Source organism: Caloenas nicobarica, chromosome 28, assembly GCF_036013445.1.
Source record: "Caloenas nicobarica isolate bCalNic1 chromosome 28, bCalNic1.hap1, whole genome shotgun sequence".
NCBI classification, from domain to species: domain Eukaryota; kingdom Metazoa; phylum Chordata; class Aves; order Columbiformes; family Columbidae; genus Caloenas; species Caloenas nicobarica.
Genome location: NC_088272.1, coordinates 493,696 through 504,317, shown reverse-complemented (window position 1 = coordinate 504,317; position 10,622 = coordinate 493,696). Strand labels below are relative to the sequence as shown.

Sequence of the window (10,622 nt, the reverse complement as noted above, 5' to 3'; positions counted from 1 at the left end):
CAATCAATTAATCGCAAACACTAAAAAAAAAAAAAACAAAAAACCACACCGTATTTTCGCCTTTTTTGCTCCGATTTCGCCTCCTTTTTATTAAAAAAAAAAAAACCAACCCACCCCCCGGGCCCCGCCCCCTCCCCAGGCCCCGCCCCTCCCTCAAGCCCCGCCCCCTCCCTCAAGCCCCGCCCCCCTCCAGGCCCCGCCCCCTTTATGACACATTTTACATATTTATATAAATAGGGAAGGGGGGAGGCCACGCCCCCGGTGGGCGGGGCTGGGGAGGGGGCGTGGCCAAAGGGGAGGAGGGGGCGTGGCCTCAGTCGGAGTCGGAAGTGGGCGGGAGCATGGGGTCTGCCAATAGGGGCGGGAAGGGGGGCGGGGGGGGCGGGGCCTCGTCCTCCTCCTCCTCCCGGTGGGCGGGGCGCGGCGGAGGGGGCGGGGCTTGCGGCCGGAAGTGGGCGGGGAGGAACGCGGGGGGCGGGGCTCCGGCGCCGGCCCCGCCCCCCAGGAACGCGGCCGCCATCTTGGAAAGGTCCAAACCTGCGGGGGGGGGAGGCGGGAGAAAGGGCTGGGGAAGGGGGGGGGAGAAAGATGTTAATTAGCAGAGAAATACGTCAATTAGGGGAGAGATATGTTAATTAGGGGGCGGGGTTCAAGGGGGCGTGGCTGCAAATGAGGGGCGTGGCCTTAAATTGGGAGGAAACAGCCTTGAATGGGGGCGTGGCTTGGGTATGGAGGGGGCGTGGCCTAATATAAGGGGCGTGGCTTGAAGAAAAGGGGCGTGGCTTAAGCATGGGGGGTTAAAGGGACAAATGCCCTAAAACGGGAGGGGGGCGTGGCTTAAAGAAAAGGGGCGGGGCTTGAAGCGGTGGGCGGGGCTTGAGAGGGGAAGGGGAGGAGCCCCCGAAACCCAAACCGGGGGGGGGGGCTGTGGGGGTCCCCTCCCCCGCTCCAAGGGGCGGTTTTAGGGTCCCCCCCCCCCCCCAAAATCCCTTCGGTACCTTTTTTTGGGGCCATTTTTCGGGGTACATGGGGGGGGGGTCCCCACTTTGGGGCCCCCCCGGGTCCCTCAGCCCCTCCAGGCACCGCAGCTCCAGCTGCCGGAACCAAAACACCCCCAAATTTTTAAACACACCCCAAATTTTTTTTTGGGGGGGGGGGGGAGGGGGGGGAGGGGGTGACGACGACAGGACCCCCAAAATAATTCAACACCCACCTCGACCAATTTCTTGCTGTTCTTCTTCTGGGGGGCCCCGTTGGGGACCAATCGGTGCTTCTGGAAGGTCAATTTCAGCCCCTCCTCCTGTGGGGGGGGGTGGGGGGGGAGTCCCCCCAAAATTTAAAAAACAAAAACAGAAACACCCCCAAAATTTTAGGGGAACGCCCCCAAAATCATAATAAACTCACGTCTTTAATCTGGACGGTAAATTCTTTCTCCTCGTGGCGCAGGCGGGTGAAGGCGGGGGGGTCGCTTTGGGTTTTGGGGAACCCCCCCGTGCACCCCCCGGAATGGGGGGGGGGGGGGGCCCCCAAAATTATCGGGGGGGCGCTCGCCCGAAAGAACCGCCCGGCAGATCAGCTCCAGGCGGCGGATCAGGGCGCGTTCCTGGGGGGGGGGGAAAGGGGAAATTTGGGGGCGCGTCAAAAATTTGAGGGGTTGGGGGGGTTTGGGGGACCCCCCTTGAGGTTTTGGGGGGGGGTCTTGGACTCCTCAAGTGTCCCCAAAAAATGTGGGGGGGACTCAAAGTGCGCCCCCCCCCCCCCCCCCCCCAGATCCTCATTGAAACAGGCACACGGATTTGGTGGGAAAACATTTGGGGAGAAATAACCGAAATTTGGAGGGGGGCACCAAAACTTGGGGGGGTGGGGGGGTTTGGGGGACCCCCCTTGAAGATTTGGGGGGGGGTCCCAACATTTTCAGGCGTCCTCAAAAAATTTGGGGGGGGGCTCGAAGTTGCCCCCCCCCCCCCCCCTTAGGCCTGTGGTCACCTTGGGCCATTCGTGGAGGTTTCGGGGGGCTGGGGGGGGGCCCGGGGGGGGCCCCGGGGGGCGTCCCCCCTCCCCACAATTGGGGGGAGCCTCCTCTTCCTCCTCCTCCTCCTCTTCATCATCGTCTTCCTCTTCTTCCTCCTCCTCTTCTTCCTCCGCCCCGCCGGAACGTTCCGCACCTAGATTTCGGGGGGGGGGGGGGAGGTGAATTTTGGGTGAATTTCAGGGGTTTTTGGGGTCCCCGCCCTCCCAAAATGGTCTCTAAAGAAAGCGGGGGGGGGTTTCCTTAAAAAAACCTGCGGGGGTCCCAACGGGTGGGGAGCGCCCAAAATGGCAGGAGGGGACCCCAAAGTGGGGGTCCATTTTTTGGGGCGTCTCGCCCCCATTTTGGGGTCCCACTACCCCGAGAACCTTCTCCAAGAATCCTGGAGTTTCTACCAACACTGAGAAGCTTCTGCCAACACTGAGGAGGTTCTACCAACACTGAGGAGGTTCTACCAAGACTGAGGAGGTTCTACCAAGATTCAGAAGCTTCTACCAAGATTCAGAAGCTTCTACCAACACTGAGAAGGTTCCACCAACATTGAGGAGGTTCCACCAACACTGAGAAGCTTCTACCAAGACAGAAGCTTCTGCCAACACTGAGAAGGTTCCACCAACATTGAGGAGGTTCCACCAACACTGAGAAGCTTCTACCAACATTGACAAGCTTCTACCAAGACTGAGAAGGTTCCACCAACATTGACAAGGTTCTACCAACATTGACAAGGTTCCACCAATATTGACAAGGTTCTACCAACACTGAGAAGGTTCTGCCAACATTGACAAGCTTCTGCCAAGACTGAGAAGGTTCCACCAATATTGACAAGGTTCTACCAACACCGAGAAGGTTCTACCAACATTGACAAGCTTCTACCAAGACTGAAAAGGTTCCACCAATATTGACAAGGTTCTACCAACACTGAGAAGGTTTGCCAACATTGACAAGCTTCTGCCAAGACTGAGAAGGTTCCACCAATATTGAGAAGGTTCCACCAACACTGAGAAGGTTCTACCAACACTGAGAAGGTTCCACCAACATTGACAAGGTTCTACCAACACTGAGAAGGTTCTACCAACATTGACAAGGTTCTACCAACACTGAGAAGGTTCCACCAACATTGACAAGGTTCTACCAACACTGAGAAGGTTCTGCCAACATTGACAAGGTTCTACCAACACTGAGAAGGTTCTACCAACATTGACAAGGTTCCACCAACATTGACAAGGTTCTACCAACACCGAGAAGGTTCTACCAACATTGACAAGGTTCTACCAACATTGACAAGGTTCTACCAACATTGACAAGGTTCTACCAACACTGAGAAGGTTCCACCAACATTGACAAGGTTCTACCAAGACTGAGAAGGTTCTACCAACACTGAGAAGGTTCCACCAACATTGACAAGGTTCTACCAAGACTGAGAAGCTCCTGCCAAGACTGAGAAGCTCCTACACGAGTTTTTGTGGTCCCCCCACCATTTTTCGGGGCTCCCCTCACCCCTGTCCTCGTCGCTCTCCTCGTCCCCCGACGACGACTCCGTGGCGGACGCCGACATCTTCTCCTCGCCCTCCGACTCGTCGTCCTCGGCGGCCGCGGCGGCGGCGGCGGGACGTCCCAGGAGGTGCTGAGGGGGCGGCGCGTCCCCCCCGGCGCCCCCGCCGTGCAGGTACCTCCAGCGGGCCACCGCGAAGGAGAAGTCGGGGTCTCCCAGGATGGCCGTCTCGGGTTGGCCGAGCCCGTGGCGAGCGGCTCCGCGGAGCAGTTCTCCGTCGTGGTGGCCGCGTTGCCACCACGGGGGCAGGTCGGGGCCCGGCGGGGGACAAAGGGCCAGCAGGCGGGCGGGGAGGAGGGGGTGGCGCAGGACCTGCTCGCGGAGCAGGCGCAGGAGGGACAGACGGCGAAGGCCCCGCGACGCTCGGTTGGCCGAGATGGGCCAGACGGGGACGGTGGGGTCGGGAGGTTCTAGAGAAGGTGGAGAAGGGGCCAAGTCAAGCGTTGGGTTGGGGAAAGTCATCGTGGGGTTGGTGGGTAAGGTCTTTGTGGGTTGGTGGAGACCAGGGGGTTGGGCAAAGTCATCGTTGGGATGGGAAAAGTCATCGTTGGGTTGGGCAAAGTCATCGTTGGGGTGGTGGAGACCATGGGGTTGGGCAAAGTCTTCGTTGGGTTGGGCAAAGTCTTTGTTGGGTTGGGCAAAATCTTCGCTGGGATGGGCAAGGTCTTTGTTGGGATGGTGGAGACCATGGGGTTGGGCAAAGTCATCGTTGGGATGGGCAAAGTCATCGTTGGGGTGGTGGAGACCATGGGGTTGGGCAAAGCCATCGTTGGGTTGGGCAAAGTCATCATTGGGTTGGGCAAAGTCATCGTTGGGATGGTGGAGACCATGGGGTTGGGCAAAGTCTTCGTTGGGTTGGGCAAAGTCTTCGTTGGGATGGGCAAAGTCATCGTTGGGGTGGTGGAGACCATGGGGTTGGGCAAAGTCATCGCTGGGATGGGCAAAGTCATCGTTGGGATGGGCAAAGTCATCGTTGGGTTGGGCAAAGTCATCGTTGGGATGGGCAAAGTCATCGTTGGGATGGGCAAGGTCTTTGTGGGTTGGTGGAGACCATGGGGTTGGGCAAAGCCATCGTTGGGTTGGGCAAAGTCATCATTGGGTTGGGCAAAGTCATCGTTGGGGTGGTGGAGACCATGGGGTTGGGCAAAGTCTTCGTTGGGTTGGGCAAAGTCATCGTTGGGATGGGCAAGGTCTTTGTTGGGGTGGTTGACCCCATGGAGACGTCCCCAACCTCCCAAAAACGTCCCCAAACCCCCCGGAGATGCCACGAAACCCCCCGGAGATGCCACCAAACCCTCTAAAAAGGTCCCCCAGAGCACCCCCCGCAATCTTGGGGTGTCCCCGAACGCCCCCAAACGTCCCCCCCGTACCGTCTCCGGGGGCGGGCGGGAGGCGGCAGACCTGCCGGCACATGGCGACGAACGCGTGGTAGAACTTGGTCAAGTTCTCGTCCGTCTTCTTCTCCAAACCGGCCATGAGGCGGAACCGGCCCCACCGGAACCGACCGACCTCGGGGTCGAACTCCACCCCGAACGTCGAGGCCACCCGGTAGAAATCGGCCTGTTCGCGGCGGGTCCACCTGTGCGAGAGCCAAAAAACGCACGTTTCAGGCCTCAAAACGCCCCCAAAACCCCCTTCTATAGCCCCCCAGCTCCCCCAAATCCCCCCAAAATGTCCTCCCAACCCCCTAATACCCCCAAAACCCCCAACGTGCAGACCCCCAAAATGTCCTCCCAGCCCCCCAAAATGGCCTCCCAGCCCCCCAAAACTCCCATCTACAGCCCCCCAGGTCCCCAAAATCCCCCCAAAATGTCCTCCCAACCCCCCCAGAACCCCCATGTACAGACCCCCAAAATGTCCTCCCAGCCCCCCAAAACTCCCATCTACAGCCCCCCAGGTCCCCCAAATCCCCCCAAAATGCCCCAAAACGGCTTCCCAGCTCCCTAACCCCCCCACAACCCCCATGTACGGACCCCTCAGTCCCCCAAAACCCCCCTGTACAGACCCCCAAAATGTCCTCCCAGGCCCCCAAAATGCCTCCAGCATGGCCTCCCAGTCCCCCCAAACCCCCCTGTACAACCCCCCAGCTCCCCAAAATCCCCCCAAAACCCCCCAGAACGGCTTCCCGGCCCCCCAACCCCCCCCGCAACCCCCACGTACGCACCCGCCGGCGCCCCCGAACCGCCCCGAATCGCCCCGTTACCTCTGCAGCCGCTCCCGGCGCGCCATCTCCCGCGCGGCGCCCCCTGCCGGGCAGCGCCGACGCCGCCGCTCGCCGTCCCCTCCCCCGCCCCCCGCCGGGGTCCCCCCGCGGTGGGTCTGGGGGTTCGGGGGGACGTCCCGGGGGGGTCCCCGGCGCTGACAGGCCCCGATGAGCCGCCGCAAACGGCCCGTCAGCACCGAGGCCGGCGGCCATGCCGGCGGGGGGCAGCCCGGGGGCGGCGGGCCTGGAATGGGGGGGGACGGACACACGTTGTGGGGGGACGTGGGGGTCACCACGGGGCTCTGTGGGGCTCCATGGGTCACCATGGAGTCCCTGTGGGTCACTTTGGGGTCCCTATGGGTCTCTATGGGTCACCCTGAGGTCCCTATGGGTCCCCATGGAGTCCCTGTGGGTCACTTTGGGGTCCCTATGGGTCCCTATGGGTCTCTATGGGTCACCCTGGGGTCCCTATGGGTCTCTATGGGTCCCTCTGGGTCTCTATGGGTCACCCTGGGGTCCCTATGGGTCTCTGTGGGTCACCCTGAGGTCCCTATGGGTCCCCATGGAGTCCCTGTGGGTCACTTTGGGGTCCCTATGGGTCCCTATGGGTCTCTATGGGTCACCCTGGGGTCCCTATGGGTCTCTGTGGGTCTCTATGGGTCCCTATGGGTCCCTATGGGTCCCCATGGAGTCCCTGTGGGTCACTTTGGGGTCCCTATGGGTCCCCATTGGTCTCTATGGGTCACCCTGGGGTCCCTATGGGTCTCTGTGGGTCCCTATGGGTCTCTATGGGTCACCCTGGGGTCCCTATGGGTCCCCATGGAGTCCCTGTGGGTCACTTTGGGGTCCCTCTGGGTCCCCATTGGTCTCTATGGGTCACCCTGGGGTCCCTATGGGTCTCTGTGGGTCACCCTGACGTCCCTATGGGTCTCTATGGGTCTCTGTGGGTCACCCTGAGGTCCCTATGGGTCCCTATGGGTCCCCATGGAGTCCCTGTGGGTCACTTTGGGGTCCCTCTGGGTCTCTATGGGTCACCCTGGGGTCCCTATGGGTCTCTATGGGTCCCTATGGGTCTCTATAGGTCACCATGGGGTCCCTATGGGTCCCTATGGGTCACTTTGGGGTCCCTCTGGGTCTCTATGGGTCCCCATTGGTCTCTATGGGTCACCCTGGGGTCCCTATGGGTCTCTGTGGGTCACCCTGGGGTCCCTATGGGTCCCTATGGGTCCCCATGGAGTCCCTGTGGGTCACTTTGGGGTCCCTATGGGTCACCCTGGGGTCCCTATGGGTCTCTGTGGGTCTCTGTGGGTCCCTATGGGTCCCTATGGGTCCCTATGGGTCCCCATGGAGTCCCTGTGGGTCACTTTGGGGTCCCTATGGGTCCCTATGGGTCTCTATGGGTCACCCTGGGGTCCCTATGGGTCTCTGTGGGTCCCTATGGGTCTCTATGGGTCACCCTGGGGTCCCTATGGGTCCCCATGGAGTCCCTGTGGGTCACTTTGGGGTCCCTCTGGGTCCCCATTGGTCTCTATGGGTCACCCTGGGGTCCCTATGGGTCTCTGTGGGTCACCCTGACGTCCCTATGGGTCTCTGTGGGTCACCCTGAGGTCCCTATGGGTCCCTGTGGGTCCCCATGGAGTCCCTGTGGGTCACTTTGGGGTCCCTCTGGGTCTCTATGGGTCCCCATTGGTCTCTATGGGTCACCCTGGGGTCCCTATGGGTCTCTATGGGTCACCATGGAGTCCCTATGGGTCACTCTGGGGTCCCTCTGGGGTCCCTCTGGGTCTATATGGGGCTCTATGGGGTTCTCTGGGTCCCTATGGGCCTCTATGGGTCCCTCTGGGTCTCTATGGGTCACCCTGGGGTCCCTCTGGGTCCCTGTGGGTCTCTTTGAGCCATGGGGGGGCCTATAGGCTCGTGGGGACCCTATAGATTTGGGGGGACCCCCGTAGGCACCCCCGCCCCGTTACCTTCGTCTCCGTCCGTCACCGAAATCTCCTCGTCCAGCAGCATCAAAGGGTCACCCTGGGCGGGGGGAGCCAAGAAAATCACCCCAAAATCCACCCAAAAAAGCATTTGGGCTGCGCGTGACGGGGGGGAAGGGGGGGGCGGAGCCGATTTTGGGGTTTTTCACCCCAAAAATTCACCTCGTCGGCGCCTCCGCTGAGCGGTTTGTACTCGGGGTCCTCGCAGTCCTTGTCGAAATCCACCCTGTTTTGGGGGGACACACACAATTCGGGGGGTTCCCCCCGGAAAATTAACGCTTCGGAACGCACCGGAACACCCCAAAAAATAAACGGGGCAGTTGAAAATGTTGAAAACGCCCCAAAAAACGCGTCCCCGACCCCGTCGGGGGCCTCAGTTTTTGAGGGTTTGAACTCAACCCGGCGGCGCCGGTCGGTATTAGCATGGCGAGGTCATCACGGGCGCCCCGAAAATTTGGGGGGGACGCGTCGGGATTTGGGGCGGGGGCCGCGAAAATTTGGGCTGGAACACCCCCAAAAAAACCGCTGAAACGGGGTCAAAAACCTCAAAAAAAAAACAGGGAGCGAAACGACCCAAAAAGGCCTCAAATCTCCCCCCCGAATTACTCAGAACCGCCCTGAAAAGGCTCAGAATCCCCCGAAAAGGCCTCGAAATGGCTTCGCAACCCCCCGAAATGACTCGAACTCCCCCAAAACGGAATCAAAACCCAAAAAAAGGCCTCAAAACCACCTCAGAATACCCCAAAGAGGCCCAGAAAAGGCCTCGGTGCCCCAACAGCCTGAAAACACCCCAAAAAAGCCTGAAAACACCCCAGAAAGGCCTCAGAACTCCCCCAAGAACTGCCCAAAATGGCCCAAATTGGCCTCAAAACCTTCCAAAACGGCTCAAAATGCCCCAAAATCCCCCAAAAAGCCTCAAATCGGCCTCAACCTCCCCGCAGGAAGGCCTCAGAAGGCCTCACAGAAGGCCTGAAAACACCCAAAAAAAGCCTGAAAACGCCCAAAAAAGCCTGAAAACGCCCAAAAAAAGCCTGAAACCCCCCCAAAAAGCCTCATATCTCCCCCCGAAAGTGCCCAAAATACCCTCAAAACCTTTCAAAAGGGCTCAAAATGCCCCAAAACGGCCTCAACCTCCCCACGGGAAGGCCTCAGAAGGCCGCAAAGGCCTGAAAACGTCCCAAAAAAGCCTGAAAATGCCCAAAAAAGCCTGAAAACGCCCCAAAAAAGCCTCAGAACTCCTCCGAAAAGCGCCCAAAATGCCCCAAAACGGCCTCAGAACCTTCCAAAATGCCCCAAAATCCCAAAAAAAGCCTCAAAACGGCCTCGACCTGCCCGCAGGAAGGCCTCAGGCGGCCCCATAGGAGGCCTGAAAACGCCCAAAAAAAGCCTGAAAACGCCCAAAAAAAGCCTGAAACCCCCCCAAAAAGCCTCATATCTCCCCCCGAAAGTTCCCAAAATACCCTCAAAACCTTCCAAAAGGGCTCAAAATGCCCCAAAACGGCCTCAACCTCCCCACGGGAAGGCCTCAGAAGGCCCCAAAGGCCTGAAAACGTCCCAAAAAAGCCTGAAAATGCCCAAAAAAGCCTGAAAACGCCCCAAAAAAAGCCTCAGAACTCCTCCAAAAAGCGCCCAAAATGCCCCAAAACGGCCTCAGAACCTTCCAAAATGCCCCAAAATCCCCCAAAAAGCCTCAAAACGGCCTCGACCTGCCCGCAGGAAGGCCTCAGGCGGCCCCATAGGAGGCCTGAAAACGCCCAAAAAAAGCCTGAAAACGCCCAAAAAAAGCCTGAAACCCCCCCAAAAAGCCTGAAACCCCCCCCAAAAGCCTCATATCTCCCCCTGAAAGTGCCCAAAATACCCTCAAAACCTTTCAAAAGGGCTCAAAATGCCCCAAAACGGCCTCAACCTCCCCACGGGAAGGCCTCAGAAGGCCCCAAAGGCCTGAAAACGTCCAAAAAAAGCCTGAAAATGCCCCAAAAAGCCTGAAAACGCCCCAAAAAAGCCTCAGAACTCCTCCGAAAAGCGCCCAAAATGCCCCAAAACGGCCTCAGAACCTTCCAAAATGCCCCAAAATCCCAAAAAAAGCCTCAAAACGGCCTCGACCTCCCCGCAGGAAGGCCTCAGGCGGCCCCATAGAAGGCCTGAAAACGCCCAAAAAAAGCCTGAAAACGCCCAAAAAAAGCCTGAAACCCCCCCAAAAAGCCTCATATCTCCCCCCGAAAGTGCCCAAAATACCCTCAAAACCTTCCAAAAGGGCTCAAAATGCCCCAAAACGGCCTCAACCTCCCCACGGGAAGGCCTCAGAAGGCCCCAAAGGCCTGAAAACGTCCAAAAAAAGCCTGAAAACGCCCCAAAAATGCCTCAGAACTCCTCCGAAAAGCGCCCAAAATGCCCCAAAACGGCCTCAGAACCTTCCAAAATGCCCCAAAATCCCAAAAAAAGCCTCAAAACGGCCTCGACCTCCCCGCAGGAAGGCCTCAGGCGGCCCCATAGAAGGCCTGAAAACGCCCAAAAAAAGCCTGAAAACGCCCAAAAAAAGCCTGAAAACGCCCAAAAAAAGCCTCATATCTCCCCCCGAAAGTGCCCAAAATACCCTCAAAACCTTTCAAAAGGGCTCAAAATGCCCCAAAACGGCCTCAACCTCCCCACGGGAAGGCCTCAGAAGGCCCCAAAGGCCTGAAAACGTCCAAAAAAAGCCTGAAAATGCCCCAAAAAGCCTGAAAACGCCCCAAAAAAGCCTCAGAACTCCTCCGAAAAGCGCCCAAAATGCCCCAAAACGGCCTCAGAACCTTCCAAAATGCCCCAAAATCCCAAAAAAAGCCTCAAAACGGCCTCAACCTGCCCGCAGGAAGG

At 58.8% G+C, this 10,622-nt stretch overlaps 2 protein-coding genes across 4 annotated transcripts in view; both read right to left on the bottom strand.

Moving 5' to 3' along the window:
- Positions 1 to 183: 183 nt before the first annotated feature.
- Positions 184 to 1,294, bottom strand: LOC135999471 (submaxillary gland androgen-regulated protein 3A-like). Its single transcript, XM_065653036.1, has 3 exons — positions 1,214 to 1,294; positions 999 to 1,094; positions 184 to 565 (listed from the first exon to the last, which is right to left on the bottom strand). The coding sequence occupies exons 2-3, from the start codon at positions 1,026 to 1,028 to the stop codon at positions 314 to 316; spliced, it is 282 nt and encodes a 93-aa protein (XP_065509108.1). The 5' UTR covers positions 1,029 to 1,094; positions 1,214 to 1,294; the 3' UTR covers positions 184 to 313.
- The window catches only part of CHD8 (chromodomain helicase DNA binding protein 8), a 38,131-nt gene continuing 28,722 nt past the window's right edge, over positions 1,214 to 10,622 (bottom strand). For all 3 annotated transcript variants that reach the window (XM_065653013.1, XM_065653014.1, XM_065653015.1), the window contains exons 28-35: positions 7,932 to 7,995; positions 7,755 to 7,809; positions 5,785 to 6,028; positions 4,952 to 5,160; positions 3,527 to 3,991; positions 1,987 to 2,165; positions 1,405 to 1,603; positions 1,214 to 1,300 (exon numbers count right to left, since the gene is read on the bottom strand). In XM_065653013.1, coding sequence (XP_065509085.1) covers positions 1,409 to 1,603; positions 1,987 to 2,165; positions 3,527 to 3,991; positions 4,952 to 5,160; positions 5,785 to 6,028; positions 7,755 to 7,809; positions 7,932 to 7,995 — 1,411 coding nt within the window. In that variant the 3' untranslated portion in view covers positions 1,214 to 1,300; positions 1,405 to 1,408. The remainder of the gene's footprint in view (positions 1,301 to 1,404; positions 1,604 to 1,986; positions 2,166 to 3,526; positions 3,992 to 4,951; positions 5,161 to 5,784; positions 6,029 to 7,754; positions 7,810 to 7,931; positions 7,996 to 10,622) is intronic.